This window comes from Rhinatrema bivittatum, chromosome 7, assembly GCF_901001135.1.
Source record: "Rhinatrema bivittatum chromosome 7, aRhiBiv1.1, whole genome shotgun sequence".
NCBI classification, from domain to species: Eukaryota; Metazoa; Chordata; class Amphibia; order Gymnophiona; family Rhinatrematidae; genus Rhinatrema; species Rhinatrema bivittatum.
Window position 1 is genome coordinate 106,916,386 of NC_042621.1, and position 24,226 is coordinate 106,940,611.

The 24,226-nt window shown below is 45.4% G+C and overlaps 1 protein-coding gene across 1 annotated transcript in view; it reads right to left on the reverse strand.

Moving 5' to 3' along the window:
- Nucleotides 1-24,226, reverse strand: part of PDPR (pyruvate dehydrogenase phosphatase regulatory subunit) — a 136,517-nt gene that overhangs the window by 90,745 nt on the left and 21,546 nt on the right. Inside the window, exon 5 of the mRNA XM_029608893.1 lies at nucleotides 13,736-13,899. Coding sequence (XP_029464753.1) covers nucleotides 13,736-13,899 — 164 coding nt within the window. The remainder of the gene's footprint in view (nucleotides 1-13,735; nucleotides 13,900-24,226) is intronic.

The window sequence follows — 24,226 nt, forward strand, 5'->3', positions numbered from 1 at the left end:
TTAACTGTACTCAACTAAACATGAACACTGAACCCCAGTAAGATTATACATGCCCTGATCTAGGGACCAGATGACTGCTTACCCATAATTTCTTGGAATCTATATCCACTCCACAGGCGAATCCTTGGCACTGCTCTTGGGCAGCCGTGAGCAGGATGCTGAGTCCATCTGTCTACACTTAGGAAACAAAAATATCAGGTAAGTAATTTCTCCATTTCCTGGCGTGTAGCCAGATGGACTCAGGATCAATGAGATGTACAAAAGCTACTCCTAATCACGTAGGAGGTTGCCCGCAGTCCGGTTAACACTGCCCTTGCAAAGGCTGCACCCTCTCGGGCCTGAACATCCACGTGATAGAACTGGGAGAAGGTGTGCAAAGAGGACCATGTCACCTCTTGGCAGATGTCGACGGGAGACAGTAGTCTGGCTTCCGCCCATGATATCATCTAAGCCCTAGAGAAATGAGCTTTAAACTGAAAGGGTAATGGCTTTCCTGCCTCCACATAGACTCCTGTGACCAACTCCTTAATCCAGTGAGCTTAGTAGCCCGTGAAGCTGATTCGCCCTGCTTCTTTCCACCATGAAGGACAAACAGGCGGTCCGTCTTTTGGACCGGTTCTGAAACTTCCAGATACTGCACCAAAAGTCTGATATTCAAATGACGGAGAAGGCGGTATTCTTTCACGTCCTTGTGCTTATCTAGGGATGGGAATGGAATGGATTCAAATAAAAAAAACTCAGACTACCTTAGGCAAGAAGGATGGAATGGTACGAAGCTGTAATGTTCCTAAAGTCATCCAGAAGAATGGTTCCCGACACGACAATGCCTGTAGTTCGGAGGTTAATAAACACAAGGAAAAACTGTGCAGCGGCCGAAAGGAGGGCCCTGCCAAAAACCCCAATACTAGATTAAAATTTCACAAGGGAGCCGACCACCATAGGGGTGGCCAGAGGTGCTTCACCCCTTTCGGAAAACAGGCCATTTCCAGATGAGGCAACAGGCAGGTTCTGTTCACCTCGCCCCTGAAACAGGAGAGAACCATTACCTGGCCTCAAATATTCTCCAGACCTGTACATATGCTATGGATGTAGAGAACTTCCGCGCTCGGAGTATGGTGGCTAGTACTGCCGCCGAATATTCTCACTTCATCAGGCAAACCCTCTCAAGAGCCAGACCATAAGATAGAATAGAGTTGGATCCTCATGAAGGACCAGTCCCTGCTGTAGCAGGTCCCTGTGAGGAGGGAGGCATGGGGGGGGGGGGGGGGGGGTCTCCACCAGGAGTCTCTGCATGTCCGCATACCACGGACGCCTGGGTCAATCGGGAGCTACTAGTTGGACTAATCCTCTGTGGTGCTTGATTCTGCGAATGACCCTGTCCAGCAGGGGCCATGGAGGGAAGGCATATAGCAACTCCTCTTCCAGCCAGGTCTGAACGAGAACGTCGATCCCCAGGGCCCACTGATCTCTTCTGAGACTGAAGGATAGGGGAACCTTCGCATTGTGAGATGCAGCCAGCAGGTTGATGGATGGGAGACCCCAGCGATCTACTACCAGCTGAAAGGCTTTGGCCGACATCCACTCTCCTGGATCCAGATTCTCCCTGCTTAGAAAGTCTACTCTGTTGTCTTTTCCTGCAATGTGGGAGGCTGAGTCCATCTATAGGTATATTTCAGCCCATTCCATAAAGAGATCTATCTCCTGTGACTTGATGGCTTTTGGTTCCACTCTGGCGGTTAATGTAGGCTACTGTCATTGTATTGTCAGACATTACATGGACTGCTTGACCCTGGAGTCTGTGGCTGAATTGTAGACACGCCAATCTGACTGCCCGGGCTTCCAGGCGGTTTATGTTCCAGAGGGCCTCTTCCTTGGTCCAACATCCCTGGGCCGTCAGTTCCTGACAGTGAGTTCCCCAGCCCCAAAGGCCCGCGTCTGTCGTGAGGACCAGCCAATTTCGAGAGCATGGGGTACACCCCTGCCCAGATCAGCTTCTTGCTGCTACCAGTGAGCTGAGAGCATACTTCCATCGGTGAGTGGAGGCAAATTGAATAGTCTTGAGACTGTGGGTTCCAACATGACAGCAGGGAGCATTTAAGTGGTCGCATGTGTGCCCTCACCCACGGCACTACTTCTAGGGTTGCCGCCAAACCAAGGACTTGAAGATAGCTCCACACTGTCGGGCGTACCATGCTCATCGACAGATGCACTTGGGATATCAATTTCTTATCTGCGAGGTCGGGAGGAAGACCTTGCTCTGCTTGGTGTCGAACTGGACTCCCAGATATTCCAAGGACTGAGAGGATTTGAGACTGTTTTTGTCCAGGTTTACGACCTGAGTTCCTGAAGCAAGGTGGTCTTCCCCATTGGTCACCCAGAGATAGACTTTGCCTGGATCAACCAGTCGTCCAAGTACGGGTGCACCCGGATTCCCTCTTTTCTCAATGCTGCCACTACAACCATCATAATCTTAGAAAATGTTCTTGCCAGATTGGAATATGTAAGTAGGCCTCTGATAGGTCCAGGTAGGTTAAGAACTCTCCTGATTGTACAGCCATTATGACGGAGTGTAGTGTTTCCATGCAGAAATTAATCACTCGTAGATGTTGGTTGATGCTCTTGGGGTCCAGGATGGGGCAAAAGGAACCTTCCTTCTTGGGTACAATGAAATAGATGGAATAATGCCCTTTATTTTCCTGGGGTGCAGGTACTGGGATTATAGCCCTCATCCTGAAGAGCCTTCACAGGGTAGTCTCCACTGCCTGCTTCTTGTGATGGGAGTGGCAAGGAGATATCATGAATATGTCCCAAGGATTGCTGCAAAATTCCAGTGTATATTCTTCTTATATAACCTCCAGTACCCATTTATCCGAAGTGATCTCGGCCCACCGTTGGTAGAAGAGGGACAGTCGACCCCCCTATCGCCTCATTTGGAGGGTGGGTCGGCAAAACATTTGGGGATTCAGGATGAACTTGAACCTGAGCCTGCTCCTCTCTTGGGCTGTCAACTGCAAAAGGACTGAGACTTCCCAAAGGACAGAGACTTCTCCCACCGTTGGTTTCTTCTTTGTATGACCTTATGAATAAGCATCATTTTGGAGCCAGGTTAATTGCATGTCCAGATATCATTAGCTTTCTGCAAGTCATTCTCAGCAAGTCACTTTGGAGTTCATTCAGCCAAAGCAGGCTAAGAAAACCCGAGGATTCTGGGGATTTCCTTCTCCATGTTGGTTTTCTGTTCAGGCCCACTCATCAGTTGGGAGCTCCTGAATCGACCCCTCATGGAAGAGGGGTGCTGTAACAGCTTTCTCTTTATCTTCTGGTAGCCAGGGAACTGGAGATTCGATCCATTTACTGGCCAGCTTTTCCAATTCGCTTCCAAAGAGTAGGGATCCTTTAAAGAGGAGGGATTTGCCTTGGAAGTTGCGGCTGCTGACCAGTTCTGCAGCCATAGCTATCTTGACCGCCACCATTGAGACCACTCCTCTGACCAAAGTACGGACTAGGTCCAAGCCTGCGTCAACTAAAAAGGCATAGATGGTGGGTTCTATAACCACTCTGAAATTTGCTCCTGAGTCATCCACCCTCTGAGAGAGTTGCAGGCATGAACGAGCTACCAGGGCACAAGAAGCAATCCGTAAGATCATTGCTATTGTGCACATCCTTTAAGGCCACTCCTCCCTCCACTGGGATAGTTGTTCACTTAGAGACGGCACAGACCAGCACATCCACTTTAGGGAAACAAACATTCTCTCACTGCTGGAACCAGTGGGTATAGAGCTTCTAATGCTTGTCCACCTTTAAAACTTGCTTCTGGGGCATCCCGATCCAGGTCAATCAACTCCTGGATCACTTCCAGTACTGGAAAGTAGCAAGAGGTTTTCCCGAAGGGAAATCAGGATGGGATTCTTCTTTGGTTCCATCATAGAGTCCACCCCGGAACTCCCAGCATCTTCAGGGTCTGGGAAACCAGGGCCAGCAATTCTATGGAAAAACTATAACATGGTCAGATATGTTTCTAAACCAGGGGGAATTTCCCCATCTTCCAAGGAATCTGTATCCTTGTCTTAGTCCGTGCCGTCCAGGTCCCTGCCAGGGATATCTTTGGTGAGGCGAAGCATGCGAGGACTGCCGATAGGACTGGGGGGAGGGGGGGCGGGGGCCCTTACCGTCTGAGGCTCCGTCCGGATAGGAGCAAGTGAGGTAGCAGATAGCGCCTGTATGAAGGCTTGAAAGGCTTGAAAAAAATTCCACCCAAGAGAAGGCAGCCGGGTCTATGCCTAGCCCAGAAGGTATTGGGATAGGTGCTTCTGAATTTCCCTCTCCCATGGATGACTCCGTCCCGGGGTTACTCTGATCCGGGGTACTTCCAGTTAAGGCTGTTGCTGACCCATCCTCTGTATGGGAAGAGCAAGGCTTCGCAAAGTCTGGGGAGGCCAACTCTCCCTGGGCTTCCTCACAGTGCTGACACAAGCAAGAATCCAGGTCAGACTGTGCAGCCCTAATATGACAAGCAGTGCAAAGAGAAAGGCACTTAATTTTCTTTGCTGCCGGAGCCATTGGCGACGGAAACTGCGTATTTAGTCAGCTCGTGCTTAAAATTTTAAGTGCCCAGATTTCCAGTGCCATCACCGCAGTGCTTGGCTTTCTGCACCAGCTGCTTCAGCAGCAACGTTCACGCCAGGAACGTGTTACAGGACCAAGGCACTCCTCTGAGGGATCTTGGAAATCACCTCAGGAATTCTCAACTGGGGTGGGGACCTTTAGGTATCACCGCAGGAGAGCAGGGCTCAATTTTTTCTCCAACCAAAAAGTACTGCGATCCCCATAGGGAGAAGTACATCCACCATCTGCTGGAGATGGAGAGATACTGAAGGGCTGATGTCTCTGCAGGGGTGTATCTAGGGTGACGTCAGCTTTGAAGCCTGACTCCTTCTCCATCTGTTGGCAGGGGAGTATAACCCATTGGTCCTAAGTCCATCTGGCTACATATGCTAGGAAAGTCAATTTACAGTCTGTTGCCTACCCGCTTTGATGTACACTTTGAAATGCCAAAAAGCGGAATATAAAAATCAAAATAAATAAATATTGCCCCAAAAGTGCACAAATCTTTCTCTCTCTTCTGAGGCAGACCAATATTATCAGCTAGAGGCATTTCCCATGGCCTGAAACATAGCTAACGTTTACATGTCTGAATTCAAGGAGAAATACATATATGCATCTAAATGGTATGAAAACATGTCCATCTAGAAAAGACATACAGATGTATTTTTCAACTGGAAAAAGTTAGAAGAACCATCAAGTCAGTTTTATACATGGATTAACTCACTAGATTCCAACTTGAAGTTCACCATGGGAGATAACGCTACATCATTGCCCTTCCAAATGGCAAAAAGAGATAATAGAATTTGCACATCTATTCATCACAAACCTACAGAACAATATATTAAGGTTTGAAAGTGTTCAACCCCAATGACTACACTACGGTTAAGCTTACCTATTAGCTAGTTTTTAATGACTCAGATGTTTGTGTTTATAGGACAGCAAATTTAAAGACCAGGCTCAGGAGATGACAAAACAGAGGACATCCATTCTCAGAGCCATCAAATCAGCATACAGAAGTGCACTGTTTGCTAATCAAGACCTCATCATACCAGCCAGCAAAAGAAAAAACACATCTAAATGCGTGCTTATGCATTCAGATAGATCCAGAGCAATAGTGTATTATTAAAAAGTATTGGCACATCTTAGAATAGCAAAGCACTTTTTAATGAGTTGCACTGTTTTGCCTTCAACTGAGGCCTTACGAGGGCTGACCATAAAAGAGAGACAATCGTCAGGACATTTCTACTGTGGTTCATGCTCACACTGCAAGCAAGCAATCATTGGAACAAAATTGCAGTCCCCAGACAAAAATGAAGTACCAAACTACACAAACAAACGGATTGCTTATTTTCATGGGTGTATGCCATAATGTGTGTCCCTTTAGTCTTGGTTATATAAAACATATAAAAAGATCAATAAAAATAAGACTAAACAAACATAGCAGATGCCTATCCATACAGAAGATAAGAACCCCTATATTGCAACACTATGTACTCCTGGGGGAATTCTGCACCACTGAGGAATGCAGAATTCCTCCTTCGCGCAGATTTCTTCCCTTGTCGCAGTTCCCGCAGATTTCCTCACCACCACGCAGATTTCCTCCCTCGCTGCCCTTTCTCACACCATTGCCTCGCGATTTCCACCTGCCCCGAAAAAGGAAAAAAAAAAAAAACGGAAGCATGCCGCGCACGGACAGCGGCCAATCCGGGACAGCGAAGTCAGGTGGCGCACGGAGAGTGGGGGCATCGCAGCACGGCACCAGCGGCTCGAGGTTAGCAAGTTGTACTGTGCTTAAAACTAAAAACAATCGAAAATAGAGAGAAAGGGGAAGAAGGAAGGGAGAATGGGAAAGAGAAGAGGGAAAAAGAAAGGAGAAGAGGGAGAAAGAAAGGAGAAGAGGGAGAGAGAGAGAAGGGGGACAGAGAAACAGAGAAAGAAGGGGGGAAGAGAGGGGCTAAAGAGGAGGCCCTGGCACTGTATGTTTGAGCCCTTGTGTTTGTTGTGAGCCAGTGGGTAGGTGTCTACCTGGGAGTCTGTATGTGTGTGTGTGGGGGGGGGGGGGGTGAGAGAGAGTTGTATGTGGGGAGACAGAACATGTGTGTGACAGATGGCATGTGAGAGAAAGCTTATGTCTGATATCATGTAAGAGAGACAGTGAGCATATTGGGGATTCATCCCAAGACTCCCATACGGCAGTACATGATGCAACCATTAGAGAAGCCACTTCCACACCACAGAGGTGGAGGTGCAGTTGCATCAGAGCCTATGCAATGAAGGGACCTTGGTATGGATACTCAGGTGGAGAGGTTAGCAACAACTGCAGCAGTCCCTGCCAGCTTTGCTCATCTGCCAGCAGTGTCAAGTTGCCAGGGACTGGATTGCACTGAAATACAGAAGAATTTGCAAAAATTGTGTTATTTTGAAAAATAAATGTGCAGAATTCAGAAAGTGTGTGCACAGAATCCCCCCAGGAGTAAACATTGTATAGGGAGAACATGCTTTTTCTGAAATACGCTGTTGGAAATAGATCAGCTATATGAGTTTAAAACGAGATGACGACAGAGAAGTTTTACTCAATCAGTGGTAACTGTGATGGTTGTATTCTGTGAGTTGCCCCAGAAATGAGCAATCTAATTCCAGGAGAGTCAAATCCAGGCCACCAATGGTAAATGGATTTCTGTCTAAGCCAGCCACCTTCCCTTCAGGTTGAGCCTTCCGGTGCAGGTGGCCGTTGAGGCATGAGAAACAGGGGTAGCCCCCCAACATGAACAAGGAACGAGAAGCCTGACACAAGGTAAGAAGCACGAGCTATCCAGAAATCCAGGAACCCAGCAAGGAGAACAAGCAAGAATGCCGAATGGGGAAACTGAACATAGAAGCAGACACTACTGAAGTCTTCTGGAAACAGAAGCAGAGCCAGATTACGAGGACCGGAAGGTAGGACCAAGCTCTGGCAACTGACTGCTGAGACTGTCTCAGTAGAAGTACAAGCCTATACAGGAAACAAGATAACCACCAGGAGGCAGTGAGGAGCACTAGACAGATATGTCAAGTTGCTCACAGCACCATCTGCAGCCCAGAGGAGCTCTCTTGAATGGCTTCTTACAGGAACAGTTTTGGATATACACCCTTAATACAGTTCAACCAACAGAATTAAAATTTAAAAGTAGATTGGCATACTTTGATTTAAGCGACTGTATTAGACATAGCAAACATTTTTAATAAACTTGTATCTAAATAGATTCACTTGGGCAGTCTTTAACATATAGGCGAGTTAGCTTGTGGTTGTGATACAATGGCATTTTGGGGTTCTCTTTGGCAAGAGACATTAGGAGAAGTATGAATTGTGCGTGTGAGGTTTCGGTTTTATTTCAATACAGACGGAGTCTCAATTGTTAACAAAACAGTGTGTATAATTCTTTTCTGATGAATTATATGGAGGGGCGCCAGGTCAGTTGTTGATTTTCTTTATATATATTCTTCCGTGGTTTAAATTTGTATATTTTTTTTAATGCTTTTTGATGCTGTATAATGATCAGTATATTGATGTGATCTTGTGGGAATTTTTCTAGCCGATTGCCCCTGACGAAGCTGTAGAGTGGCGAAACAAGAGTCCCTTGTAGAGTTAAAAAAAATATATAATGGTAGTGGTGGAGTCATCTAACAGAAGGGGAAAGAGATGAGACACCTGCGATTATGCTGACAAAAATTTTGAAGCAAAGATAGTAAAAATACAAAGATATGGTAGTGGGAAGATCAAGCCAGAGTTTGTGCCAATATTACAGCCATAACAACGGATATATTGATGCAAGTTATTGAATGATTTTGAAAAAAATATAAAAGGACATCATATATTGTGTTATTCACGTTTGTACAAGAACTTTGTGGCCTCTATGGGGCAATTGAATGTTTCATCTAGAGTGCTATTCAGCACACTGCATTCTCTGATCTTGTGGAAATGCTTGTGCCTTTACGTATTTGTGTATGTAATGTGGGGTATTTAATGAATATCGATATTTTGTATTATTGAATAATAAAGAAAGATTGGCTCTCATGTATGTTGTTTGATGTTACATGTTACATTTGAGAGTCGTGTGTAATTCTGCCCATTTGTAGTTTACCATATTGGGACTGGCACCACATATCGGACTTTTCAATCTGAGGAGACCATAGGCAAAAAAACATTACAAGAAGCAGCTGTCCATGATGTTTTGTTTCTGATGACTCTTACCTGAATGTCAAAACCATGTCTCATGCAGCAGAATACAGCTTGCTTTTTGTCAACTTATAAGTAACATCAAGATGACAGAAGCATTGCATCATGAAAAGCTCAGTCACAACCTATGACAGTAAATGACCAAACAATTACTGCTGTCTATAAGTTCAACTATCTTGTCAGTATACTGTCACATACAGTTCAAATTAATAAAGTCATCAAAATTGTCAGAATTTCCAAAATGGTTGTGGTCTTTGGTGGACCATATTCAAACCTGTGGGAAAAGAGACCTCAGTCAAACAAAACAAAAGCTCTACAAAAGCGGTTGTATTGCCAACCCTAATGTATGCATGTAAAACCTGGACAGTTTTTCGATGCCATGCTATGAAGCTGAACCACTTTCACATGGGTTGTCTGAGGATCTTGCTGCAAATAAGAAGGCAGTAAAAGATCCCAGATTATGAGATTCCATAAAGACTAGCATTCCAAGTATTCACATAGTGTTGATAAAATCAGCTGCGATAGGCAGGCCAAGTCACTAAGATATCAGATGAGCAACTGCCAAAGAAAGGAAAGCGCTCTCAGGAAGGCCAGAAGAAATGTTTTAGGGATAACCTGAGAGACTCTGAAACACTTTACTATGGTCCTGGAGTCTTGGGAGAATCTTGCTCATGACTGTGCCACATAAATTCTCATCCATATTGGAGCTATCGTTTAAGGAGTGAACACTGTACGCAGAGCAAACACACAAGCAGCAGAAATTTCACAAATGGAGGACAGCTGCTACTGTCAGGGGAAGGTGCTGGCAGAGTTCAAACTGGTGAAAGCCAAGAGATGTAATTAGGGCAGTTAGTGAGGCTGGATTTAAAAAAAAAAAAAAAAAGTTTGGATAAGTTCCTGGAGGAGAAGTCCATAAACTGCTATTAATCGACAGGGAATAGCTGGTGCTTTTCAATATATTTATAAATGATCTGGAAAGGGAAAGAACGAGTGAGGTTTTCAAATTTGCAAATGATACAAAATTATTCAGAATAGTTAAATCACAAGCAGATTGTGATAAATTGCAGGAGGATCTTGTGAGACTGGAAAATTGGGCATCCAAATAGCAGATGAAATTTAAATGTGAACAAGTGCAAGTGATGCATATAGGGAAAAATAACCCTTGCTGTAGTTACATGATGTTAGGTTCCATATTAGGAGATACCACCCAGGAAAAAGATCTATGCTTCATAGTGGATAATACATTGAATCATCAGCTCACCATGCTGCGGCAGTCAAAAAAGCAAACAATGTTAGGAATTATTAGGAAAGGAATGGTGAATAAAACGGAAGATGTCATAATGCCTCTATATCGCTCCATGGTGAGACCACACCTTGAATACTGTGTACAATTCTGGTCACTGAACCAAAAAAGATATAGTTGCACTGGAGAAGGTATGGAGAAGGGTGACCAAAATGATAAAGGGGATGGAACAGCTCCCCTATGAGGAAAGGCTAAAAAGGTTAAAGTTGTTCAGCTTGGAGAAGAGACAGCTGAGGGGGGATATGATAGAGATCTATAAAATCATGAAGGGTTTAGAACAGGTAAATGTGAATCAGTTATTTACTCTTTTGGATAATAGAAGGATGAGGCGGCACTCATACAGAAACATAGAAATGACGGCAGAAAGAGACCAATCAGCCCATCCAGTCTGCCCAGCAAGCTCCCACACATTTTCCCCATACGTATCTGTTTCACCAACCACCCTTGTTTGGTAACTGTTTGATTCAAGTTTCCTGCCGTCCCCTGCCATTGATGCAGATAGTAATGTTGGAGTTGCATCAAAGGTGAGCATAAAGCTTAATGGTTAAGGGTAGTAACCGCTGCATCAAGCAAGTTACCCTGATGCTTGTTTACCCAGACTGCACAGATCATTGCCTTGTTGGATTGTTGTCTGAATGTAAATCCTGTTTTCCACATTTCCCCCTTTTCCCCCTGCCGTTGAAGCAGAGAGCAACGCTATATATGCATTCAAAGTGATGCATCAGGCTTAACTGGTTTAGTGTAGTAACCGCCGTATTAAGCAAGCAACCCCCATGCTTATTTGTTTATCCAGATTGTGAAATTCAGTCCTTGTTGTTTGTTGTCCAAATGCAAATCCTCTTTTCCACATTTCTCCTTGCCCTAGAAGCAGAGAGCAATGGTGGAGTTGCATTAACCTTGCGAAGGCTTATTGAATAAGTGTAGTAATCACCATGTAGTAGCCTCCACTCCAGTAATCCACCCCCATGGCTCTTCACTTCATTCCCATCCTCTAGCCTTTATGGATCCACAGTGTTTATCCCATGCCCCTTTGAAATCCTTCACAGTTTTAGTCTTCACCACTTCCTCTGGAAGGGCATTCCATGCATTCACCACTCTCTCCGTGAAGAAATACTGCCTGACATTGGTCTTCCTCCCTGGAGCTTCAAGTCATGGCCCCGAGTTCTACTGATTTTTTTCCAATGGAAAAGGTTTGTTGTTGACCATGGATCATTAAATCCTTTCAAGTATCTGAAAGTCTGTATCATATCATCTCTGCTCCTCCTCTTCTCTAGGGTATACATATTTAGGTTCTTCAATCTCTCCTCATAAGTCATTTTATGAAGACCATCCACCTTTTTGGTCGCCCTTCTCTGGACCGCCTCCATCCTGTCCCTTTGGAGATACGGTCTCCAGAACTGAACATAGTACTCCAGGTGAGGCCTCACCAAGGCCCTGTACAAGGGGATCATCACTTCCTTTCTCTTACTAGATATTCCTCTCTCTATGCAGCCCAGCATTCTTCTGGCTTTAGCTATCACCTTGTCACATTATTTCGCCGACTTTAGATCGTGAGACACTATCACCCCAAGGTCTCTCTCCTGCTCCGTGCACATCAGCCCTTCACCCCCCATCAAATACAGTTCTTTCGGATTTCCACACCCCATATGCATGACTCTGCACTTCTTGGCATTGAATCTCAGCTGCCATATCTTTGACAACTCTTCCAGCTTCCTTAAATCCTGTCTCATTCTCTCCACTCCTTCCGGCGCGTCCACTCTGTTGCAGATCTTAGTATCATCAGCAAACAGACAAACCTTATCTTTTATCTCGTCCACAGTTAGCAAGTACCACATTTAAAAAAAAATATTGGAGAAAATTCTTTTCACTCAATGCAAATTAAGCTCGGGAATTTGTTGCCAGAGGATGTGGTTAAGGCAGTTAGTGTAGCTGGGTTTAAAAAAGGTTTGGATAAGTTACTGGAGGAGAAGCCCATTAACTGCTATTAATCAAGTTAACATTGGAAATAGCTACTACTGGCATTAGTAGTATGGAATCTACTGGAGTGTTTGGGTACTTACCAGGTACTTGCAACCTGGTTGGCCATTGCTGGAAACAAGTTGCTGCACTTGTATGGCAACTTCTTATGTTCTTAGATGAAGGGTCAGAGTCTTAGCAACACAGCCAGCTTGGGAAATGGAAGCAAACAGGGCCAGGACCACAAAAAAACAAGGGAGAAGATGGCCACTCCCACTGCGGGATTGGAATGGCCAAAGCCAGGCTAATAGGGGTTGCTGGGAACAGGAAGGCCTCTGTTAAACCCAGAGAGGCCAGAAACTCTTCCTGATGCACAGCCGCTATCACAATCTGCAACATTTCCATACGAAAACATGGCATCTGCAATGCTGCATTGAATTTCTGCAGGTTTAGAATGGGCTGAAACGTCCCCTCCTTCTTGGGAATGACGAAGTAAATTGAATACCTTCCTCGACCCTGTTCTGCTATTGGTACTGGCACGTCTACTCCTAATCTCTGTAGCCGAAGAAGGGTCTCTTGAACCGCTTCTTGCCTGCCCAGGGACAAGCAGTGAGACTCCATGAAGGTGCACCTGACAGGATGAGAAAATTCTAAAGCGTGGCCGTCTCTCATTACCTCCAGCACCCACTGAGCCAAGGTAATCTTGGTCCACTCTCCGTAAAATTGAGATGACCGTCCTCTGATTGCCTCTTTGAGAGACCTTAGAAAATGCAGACCTTTGTCTCTGTATCTGTTTATAAAAATGTTAGATATTGTTTTGATCAATGCGGTATTGTTCTGTAAATATTGTTGAATTGTCCTCCGTGGCATAATAAAGAGATTAAAAAAAAAAAAAGGCCAACACAATCCAAATATACCATATCCAGTACTTGCCTCTTTGGTCACCGAATTAAAACAACTGATCAGGTTTGGCATGATTTCTCTCTGATAAAACAATGCTACCTTGAATTCTGCAACCTGCTGGATTCAAAATATGCCAGTATTCTTCCCTCTGGTAGTGACTCCATTAAATGTATCCATTTATTTTGGTCCTCAAGCTAGTGTAGTCAGATAAAGGAAATATCACAGACCGCTCTAATGAAATTTCATATTTCTGACATATCTCACTCTAAGCATCAGACATGTAGTCAGAAGCACAGTATTTAGACTTGTGGCTAATGCATTTACCTGCAATTGCCACCAAAAGATAAGTGCTACAACATCCTCAGTCACTTCTGTCTGTAATGGCACAGAGTAAGCTCACACTTTGTGCTGGCATAATGAAAACAGGAAAAAAAGGCATGGAAGTTCACAGAGCTGCCAGCAAGCAATGTGCAGTCTTTTTATTTCTAAGTAACTTAATTTTTGGAAGTATAGTTATGTTAGCTTAAATTAAGAGGATCTGCAGTAAAAAAGCAAACATCCTAAAAAGTTATCACATTTTGAAAATATTTAACAATCAATATTTAAGCGATTTGGAAAGTGTCATATTCAAAGAGCATTACTAAAAACAAAATAAGCTATTTGCTGGAGTTCCCATCTATTTCATTTTTACTTCTGTGCATCATACTAGCTTATGAAAAATGCGGTTTTCTTTCAAAAAGATTGTGCCATACCATTTTGCGTGGCAGCATTTGCCAGCGCAAGAGTCACATCAGCAGATGACACTATTGCATCTTCAGGGACATGCATGGCCCCCACCAGGTCATGGAAATTGATGATGGGGTGCAGCTCAGCCACTCGTTTTGGCGTGATGATTTCACAAGGTATTCCCATTACTCTACAAAAGAAAAAAAAAAAAAGAGTTAGCACTCTCCAAATTGCTTCTAAACATACCTGAACTACTTCCAGACAGAACTTCAAGACTAGCATTGTCAAACTGGGAATAATACACTGGGATGAATTCCTCTTAACATGAAAAGGATTTCTGATGCGCTAAAGAGGATCAATCTGAGCAGAAAAGAAAATTGGACTTTTGATTCATTTCACTTATCTTCCCATCATCCTCTCATTAGCTGAAGTGGAAGGGCTTCAAGATGTGCAAATATCAGTACAGCCTAACAGTGAGATATGTTGCCTACACATATTTATTTATCAATCGCTTACAAAAGCTAAGAGATTTACAAGCTACATCCTATGAAGTCCAGAAGGAAGCTCTCTGGCACAAGGGAAGTATTAAAAATGGCATTAGTGTAAATTTGAGAGATTGAGATCATATCCAACATATCCTAGCTTATGAGTGAGGTTCATTCCAAAACTAACCCAACTGGAGACATTGACCCCACAATAACAAAAAAATGATGATATGACCTCAGAATTAACATGCCCAAGTAATATTTTACCTAATGTGTTTGTCAGAAATAAATGACTAACAACTGACCACTGAGCCAGTTCAATCTAGAGTCTCTGTGCCTCAATACTGCACGCCACTGGAAACATCACAGTCATAAAAGATCATTTACCTATAAGGTAATGGACCTTCTTTCACAAACTGTTTCTCCTGATCAGTGAATGCTCTTCATTTCAATAAGCAACAGCAATGCTGCATAAAAGCCAGCTAGAACTATTCAGGACTCTACAGCACTAAACTTCTAATAAGTCACAAAACGTTCATCACCACCTGACTATAGCTGAATGATGACATAAATCAGTGCTGTCATTGCCTGAATAGCACAATTGACCAAACAAGTTCAGTCATTGCTGAATACAAATCATCAGATGCAACATCGGTCATTTTCATCATACATGGAAAAATAGTGGATTCCCAACAGCCCGCAAAGGAACTGAAGAAAGCATCTGCTTCAAACTTATAATGAGGACAATTTTCACACTGCCTATGCTATTGCAAATCTGCAGGTACTTTTTACATGCAGATTTTGCATCAATTTTCAAATTGAAAGAAACAGGTACTTTTACTTTGAAATCTGTCTAAAGAAAAAAGTACAGATGGAGATTCTCATCTACTTTTTCTGACTAAACCATCACGCATGCTGTTGGAAATACAAAACCACATGCGCTGTTGCAATCCCTGTCCCAGGAATGCTTCCACAAGACAAAAAAAAAAACTTTTACCCAATCAGAGGGAGGGCAATTTTCAAATAGGCATTCACCTGGGTAAATAGCTTTTGGAGACAGCCCTCCCCTTGGTGATGATAGTACAATGCTCAAAAGATCACTTGTAGGAGCTGCAGCTTGCACAGGCAGCATACACACAAATGTCAAAACTGTATCAATCCAGTGGATCCGTGGCGGAAAGACCTTGGTTTAATTAATGGCTCACGTCTTTTGCTACCCAGATTGGACCTAGCTGGGCTCACGGTCCTGTGAGAGACGTGAACCAGTCATCACGCAATGGCAACACCTAGTGGTCAGGTTTAGGGCCCATAATTCCAGGGTTCCAGGAGGAGCCCTGGTATATTGCCCTCCCAGTGAAGGACTTTCAATGCAATGACTGGACTAAAGTTAAAAGGGAATATAAAATAAGGGGAAAAAATCCCTAGGTAGCTGCAAATGAGGGTTCAGGCTACCAGATACCAGCACTGGTTCCAATCAAGCTGAAAGGAGGAAACCTGAGCCAAAAACAACAAACACACAATCATCACTCTCTCAGTCCTTTAAATGGAGCCCCAGTCACAACACAGCAGCAATATCGACTAGCCAGGGCTGTTGGCACTACAATAACTAGTTGGAGGGCAGGTGTGATATGCTTGTGATAAAAGGAGAGGCAGCGCTAGAAATGCTAGCACTCCAAGTCTGCAACAGAGGAAGGAAGCGGTGGTATCAGGAGATACCTGCTAGCTAGCATAACACTGCTTTGTAAGGACTTGCATCTAAGTCGTGTTGCCCACAGGGTGATGCTGTCACTCTTGGTCCAACTAGTTGAAAGCAAAGAAAGAAAGGGATGAGAATGTCAAAGCTTTAAAGAATGGGCCTGAACTAGTGAATTCTCTGGGATCAGAACATCAGAGACTTTGAAAGTGGCTATTTCATGTGTTCTAAAATGTAGGCTGCAAAAACAAACCAATGGTGCAGATAAATATTTTGAGGGCAATTTCCAAAAGCCATTTATCCATGTAAATAGTTATTTACCTAGGTAAAAGGAGTGACTGAAAACTGCCTTGTGTGCCGGTGAAAGTACTGTGTTGTGCAGCAGTGCATACACTTTTATCCACACCTAGAGGGGATGTTCCCAGGGATAGGGTTAGGGTGCAGATTACAAGAATACAAGGTGTAAGTCTCCATGAGTACTTTTCCCTTGGGCAGTTTTCAAAGTAAAAGTACACCCTTACTCGTACTATGAAAATGAAGAGTGTCAACAAGCCATGAATATTACACTTTAACATGACCCAACAATAAACTGAAGGAAACCCAGTCTTCCCTATCATTTACCGAAAGAGTTCAATCAGCCATATAGATGTGTTATCCAAGAAAAGTTTTAAAAATTAAACATGATGGTACTGTGACCTAGATTGAGCACTTGTTCAGATAAGTCCTTTGGCTTGCTTTCTCCCTTGAAGCAGGGTTTTTTTTCTGAAACACCAGCTGGTGTTGGGGATTTTTGTGTCTAGTGAGATTTAAAATTTTGGGACCATATTTTATTGCATCATTTGATTTTATTGATAAACTTTGAATTCTATTTGCAATTTAAAATTTTTCTTGAAAAACACATCTATGTGACTGACTGAACTCTTTGGCTATAGCTGCAATTTAATATTCTCTTTTACCTTTGTTTTATCTTTTATTATTTTGTAAGAGTGCTTCTCTAACAGAGACCACTTTCTGTATCAAGTTCCTCACCTGGAAGGAGGGAGCTTGATCAAATATTGTGGTTCGCCTCTCTGCAAGAGAATACAATCCGCAGGAGCTTGGCCAAACATAGCTAAAAGTTATACCAGTTATAAAAACACCTCTAAAAAAGCTAGAATTCCTAAGCTTAGGGTGAGCCTTGGCTTCAACCGTCCCCCTGAGAGCTGGAGGCAGAGAGGGGAAAATGTGTTCTTGCCTGCTAATTTTCATTCCTGTAATACCACAGATCAGTCCAGATAAGATGATTTTGCATCCCTACCAGCAGATGGAGGCAGAGAACAAAACTTTGAGGCAGTGATACATAACCAAGAGTGCCACCCGCAGTCCCTCAGTATTGATCTGTACCCAAGCTTCACCCTAACTTTCTGGGCAAACAGGGAATTCAGGGTTGCCCCCCGACCTGGAGCCCTCCATGCTTCCAGAAAATCAAAGAATTCAACTTATTTACAATGTGTAAATTTCTGCAAGTCATACCAGTCTTTCAGCAGTAACAACAGGCTGGGTCTCTGGACTGATTTGTGGTATTACAGGAACAAAAATTATCAGGTAAGAACAGATTCTCTTTTCCTGTTCATACCCAGATCAGTCCAGACAAGTGGGATGTACCAAAGCTGAAAGACCCGCGCACAGAACACTCTTAAAGGTCGAGTCTTCCTGCACCCACACATCCAATCAGTAATGCTTGGTGAAAGTATGAAGCGTTAACCACGCCACTGCCCTACATATCTCCTGCAGAGATACCAAATACTCCGCTTGCAAGCCCATGGCACCGCATGACCCTTACAAATATAAGCGAAAGAAATGGCTTCTTTCAACCAACAAGAAATCGTAGCTTTTGAAATCTTAGCTCTTTAGTTCACCCCTCCGAATAGCATAAAGAGGTGATCTGAATACCGAAAGGAATTTGTAGTCTTCAGATAACACAACAGGGTCCTGTATACATCCAAAAGATGTAGCTCCCTCTCTGGTGAAGACACCCTAGACCAGTTTGGAAAGGCTAGCAGCATCACTGTCCAATTCAAATGAAAAGAGGAAACCACCTTCTGTAAAAAGGACGGCACCGTCAGCAACGTCACCCTGTCAGACTCAATCCGGAGACAAGGGTCCCTACAAGATAAAGCTTGCAGCTCCAAAATCCACCTGGCCGAACATATGGCCATCAGAAAAAAACAGCCTTCAATGTCAAATCCTTCAATGACACTCGCCTTAAGGACTCAAAAGGGGCCTCACAGAGCACACGAAGTATCAGGTTGAGGTTCCAATCCGGACACAACTTCCTCACCGGCGGCCGTAAATGCTTGACTCCTCTGAAAAAACACTCAACATCCGGATGGGAGGCTAAAGACCTTACTTGCCCCCTGCTCCTAAGGCAACCCAAGGCAGACACCTGAACCCAGAGAAAATTGTAAGCTAGACCCTTTGACAGCTCTTGCTGCAAGAAGTCCAGTATGTGCGGAACGCTCACAGATAGGGGATCTAGATGATACTGAAGGCATCAAGCAAACAAACAAACACCTTCCAGACCTGAACGTAAGCAATAAAAGCAGAAAGATATCTAGCCTGAAGCAAAGTGGCAATGTCTCTGAATACCCTGCACAATTGCCGCCTCTCGAAAGCCAAGCCGCAAGACAAAAGTGATCCTCCTGATCTGAAAATATGGGACCTTGCTGAAGTAACCATGTCAGGTGAGCCAACCGGAGAGGACCTACCAGATCCGCGAACCACAGCCATCATGGCCATTCCAGCGCCACCAGAACCACCTGGCCTGAATGTGCCTCTAGACACCACAATATGCGAACGACAAGAGGTCAAGGAGGAAACACGTACAGGAGGACCCCAGTTGGCCACATGCAAACTAAAGCATCCAGCAGTTCTGCTCTGACTTACATCTTGTGACTGAAGAACTTCGGCACTTTTGTATTGTCCCTCGTTACCATTAGTTCCAACTGGGGCACTCCCCACCTGGCAAAAAGGCAATCCCAGGCCTCAGAGGATAATTCCCATTTCCTCGGATCTAACTGCTGCCGGCTGAGGAAGTCCACGTGCACATTGTCCATGCCTGCTACGTGAGATGCTGCTAACATCTTGGAGCTGATGCTCCACCCAAGCGAACATCTATTGAACTTCCAGAGCTACCATATAACTCTTTGCATCTCCCTGATGATTGATGTAAGCCACCGAGAAGATTCTCACCATGCAACCCTTTACTGAGGAAAAAAGGCCTCCAGGGCTCTGCATGCCCCCCTCGTCTCCAGGCAATTGATCAACCAGGCCATCTCCGCTGGAGACCAGAGTCCTTGCGCAGAGCGCCCCTGAAACACTGTCCCCCAACCCTTGAGACTGGCATCAGTGGTCACTACTACCCAATCCGGGGGCCTCCAGATCCACTCCCTTCTCCAAACTGGGATGGGAGAGCCACCACGAGACTGGATCTGTATTCTCCCCAAAGAGGTAAAGGTAGATGGAATCCGTTGTCAGAGGAGTATCATCTGGACAAAAGTGCCTTCTGTAAAGGTCACATGTGAGCAAAGGCCCACAGAATCAAGTCCAAAATGGAAGCCATAGAGCCCAGAACCTGGAGATAATCCCAGACCTTCAGCACCGGCAGCTGGAGCAGACGCTGCACTTGCAACTTCAACACTCTGTCTGCAGTCAAAAAATCCCTGCCTGTCCGAATTGAATCACGCTCCCAGATACTACAAAGATTGGGTCGGCCCAGATGACTATCGCGTTTATCACCCAACCCAGAGACTACAATCAGAACATCATGCACTGTATGGAGCGACTGCACACCTCCTCAGTCTTTGCCCTGATAAACCAATTGTCTAGACACTGGTGTACCAAAATTTCCTCTCACCGTAAGGCTGCCACCACCACCACTTTCATGAAGGTGCATGATGCCATGGCTAAACCGAAGGGAAGAGCTTGAAACTGAAAATGCTGACCTAGCACCATGAATATAGGAAACCTCTGATGGTCTCTTCAAATGGGAATATGGAGGTAGGTCCAATGACGCCAAAAACTCTCCTTTGCGAATAGCTGCTATCACTGCACGCAACGTTTTCATCAAAAACGTGGAACTTTAATGGTAACATTTACTTTTTGCAGATCCAGAATGGACTGAAAGGAGCCCTCCTTCCTGGGAACCATGAAATAAATGGAATACCTCCCCTGACCCTGTTCGGCCAGAGGGAATGGAACTATGGCATCCAGCATTAGTAACCTTTGCAGAGTCCCCCCTCTACTGCTTCCCGTTTGCTTCGAGACACGCAGTGGGACTCTAGAAAGGCCTCCCTGACAGGGTGTGAAAATTCTAACGCATAACCGTCTCTTACCACCTCCAGAACCCATTGACCCGTGGTAATCCTGGCCCATTACCCATAAGAGGGACAACCTGCCCCCTACTGGTTCCATGGAGGAAGGGGCGCCTTTGGCATCACTGGGACAACTTTCTGCCACCTGTTTCCTGACTGGCACAGTCTCTGGCAGATCTACGGGTCCCTCGAAAGGACTGCTGCCTGCCAAGATTCTGCTTCGGTCCCGATGCAGAGGTTACTCTTGCCGGAATGAAACTGCCTCAAATTCTGAAAACGGGACCAGGGAGGAAAAACCTTCTTGCCACTCATCTTCCGGCAGCTTATTTCCTTTGGACTCTCCCAAAGTTTTCAACAATCATCCAAATCCTTCCCACAGAGGAGCTTCCCCTTAAAAGGGAGATTACATAACTGGGACTTGGATCACATGTCCGCCGACCAATTGCGCAATCATAACAGCCTACGGGTTGCCACCATGGAGACCATACTCCTGGCCACAGTACAAAACAAGTCATAGAGCATATACACCACCCCAGCTTCCAGCCACACAGAATTTAGAGCGCTAAACACCCCAGACGAAGCCTGCACCTGAGCCTTCTGAACTCAGAACATACAGGCCTCTCTGCATCATACTGCCACAAATCGCCACCCTCAGGCTTAAGGCAGAGACTTTAAACATCTGTTTCAACCGGATCTCCAATTTGTGGTCCTGAACATCCTTCAGAGTGGCAACACCCGCCAGTGGAATAGTCTTCTTAGAAATGGTGGATATGGCCGCATCCAACTTTGGAACCCATAGAAGATCCAGAATCTTTTCATTCAACAGATACAGCTTCACCATTGCGTGACCAACCTTCAAGCCTGCTTCCGAGAAGTCCTACTCCCGGTTTACCAACTTACAGATCTTCTTATTCAGCGAGAAGGCGCTAGGGTGCTCACGCAGGCCATCCACAACCAGGTTCACCCGTTTGCTATCCAATGGAGGGTTACCTTCACCCCTAGTTCCTCCAGAACCTAGGGAATGAGGGGCCGCAACTCCACCTTCTTGAACAGATGGACTACTCTGGGGTCACTCCCCTCTGAACTCATCCGGATCCAGTTCATCCACATCAGGATCACCATTTGGGTCCGGATCAGCGGCCACATCAGAGTCCAATTGTGGAAGATCTGCAGAATTCTGCATATCATTGGCGTCCTCCCAATTCCCGGGAACCTTCTTGATCCCTGTGCGGCCAAGCCCCAGTCGCCTGAGAAGATCCCACCTTCTGCTTTTTGGCTGAGCAACCGGGAACCTTCTCGCTGGGTGCTTCCCCCCTGCTCCCTTTCTTGCCAGAAAGGTCTTATGCAGCAGGAGTATAAAGTCCAGGGAAAAATCCTCTGGATCCTCAGCACTATGATCAGACAAGCTACCTTCAGACCCATCTGCTCCATTCTGATCCTCCGCAGGTACCTGAACCACAGGGGAGAGCGTAGGAGGGGAATCACTGGACTTCCCTAGGGTCTGTGGCTGCTGCCTGTGATCCTCTGTCGATCTGGCTGCCACAATTGATCCCCCCACCCAGGACCACAGCCCCCAATGATATAGAGGCCCTCTGGCCTCCCGATGTGCTAGAGATGGTTCCCTCCTCCCCTGAAGCACAGCCAGTGCAAAGGGAACTGGAATTGAGTCGGGCTGACCAAAGGCCACAAGCCTTGCATGCCGCCATGCATAGTTCTGGCGCCATTCCCACATGGCCAGCAAGAAAAATTTGTCAAAGGAGAAGAGCCACCGGAGCGCACCAAACACACAGGCCGCACATGGTTGGAAGTCAGCAATCACACGCAGCCTAGCAACGGAGAATGGTGTGCAGGAAAAAGACTCCCAGCCCCCAGCAGAGTAAAATAGTAACAGGCTTACGCCTCCCTAACTGCACCCTGCGCCAACAGCCCCCACTGCCGAGAGCACCCTGCCGGACTGCCTACAAACAAACTTCTTGTTTCCTGATTTTTTTTTTTTAAACTTAAAAGAACAAAAAACAGGAATTCTTCCCTTTGTGGGGACAACAGTACGCAGGAGGCGGCCTCAGAGGCCACAAAGGAGCCAGTCTGCTGGCTATCAGAGCCCCCGGCACCAAAAGGCTACAAAGAGGCAGGTGTTATGGAAAATTGGTTCTTACCTGCTAATTTTCGTTCCTGTAATACCACAGATCAGTCCAGACAAGTGGGTTTTGCATCCCTACCAGCAGATGGAGGCAGAACACAAAACTGAGGTACTGCTACATAACCGAGAGTGCCACCTGTAGTTCCTCAGTATTGGACTTGTACCCAAGCCAAAGAATACTGTGACCAATTCTGGTCGCCGCATCTCAAAAAAGATATAATTGCGATGGAGAAGGTACAGAGAAGGGCTACCAAAATGATAAGGGGAATGGAACAACTCCCCTATGAGGAAAGACTAAAGAGGTTAGGACTTTTCAGCTTGGAGAAGAGACGACTGAGGGGGGATATGATAGAGGTGTTTAAAATCATGAGAGGTCTAGAACGGGTAGATGTGAATCGGTTATTTACTCTTTCGGATAGTAGAAGGACTAGGGGACACTCCATGAAGTTAGCATGGGGCACATTTAAAACTAATCGGAGAAAGTTCTTTTTTACTCAACGCACAATTAAACTCTGGAATTTGTTGCCAGAGAATGTGGTTCATGCAGTTAGTATAGCTGTGTTTAAAAAAGGATTGGATAAGTTCTTGGAGGAGAAGTCCATTACCTGCTATTAAGTTCACTTAGAGAATAGCCACTGCCATTAGCAATGGTTACATGGAATAGACTTAGTTTTTGGGTACTTGCCAGGTTCTTATGGCCTGGATTGGCCACTGTTGGAAACAGGATGCTGGGCTTGATGGACCCTTGGTCTGACCCAGTATGGCATTTTCTTATGTTCTTATGTTCTTATGTTCTTCTTACCTTTCTTCATGCCCCCAACCACCACAAAAAGATGATCTGAGTGCCGAAATGAATTAGTCACCTCCAGATAATGTCAGATAATCCAGCGTACATTCAAGAGATGCAGCTTCTTCTCCTGTGGGGAATCCCTAGACCACCCTGGGAAGGCCGGAAGATCCACCGTCTGATTAACATGGAAAGAGGACACCACCTTTGCAAAAAGGAGGGGACTGTTCACAACGTAACGCCATCATTAGAAATACGCAGAAAAGGATCACTACATGACAGAGCCTGCAACTCCGAAATCTGCCTGGCCAAACAAATTGCCACCAGAAACACTGTCTTTAATGCCAGGTCCTTAAACTTCACCCTTTTCAAAGGCTCAAAGAGCGCCTCACAGAGAACCTGAAGAACCAAATTGAGGCTACAATCCGGACACAGTTTATGAACCGGCGGTTGCAAATGCTTCATTCCTTTCAGGAACCGAACCACATCAGGATGGGAGGCCAACAACCTCCACCGCACCTTGCCCCTAAGGGAACCCAAAGCAGATGTCTGCATGCCGAGCGAGTTATAGGCCAACCCCTTAGACAAACCCTCCTGCATAAAAGAATAAAATCTGGGGTACATCCACAGACAGGGAATCTAATTGGCGCTGCAGACACTAGGACTCAAAGACTTTCCAGACCCTACATACGCTTAAGAAGTTGAGGGTCTCCGAGCCTGGAGAAGGGTAGAAATCCTCTGTTCCAAATAGCTCCTCAGACGCAAACGCCACCTCTCAAAAGTCAAGCCCCGAGACAAAAGTGATCCTCCCAATCCAAAAATATGGGTCCTTGTCACAGTAAGCAGGGAAGATGGGCCAACCTGAGGGGGTCCCTCGACTGCAAGATACCCGAGACCCTCAAACCATTGGTGTTAAGGCTACTCTGGCACCACCAGTACCATCGACCCCGAATGCAACTCTATGCGCTGCAGAACTCGCCCAACAAGAGGCGACAGAGGAAACACACATAACAGGATCCCCGTCGGCCAATAACACACCAGGGCTCCAGGCCTAGTGCGC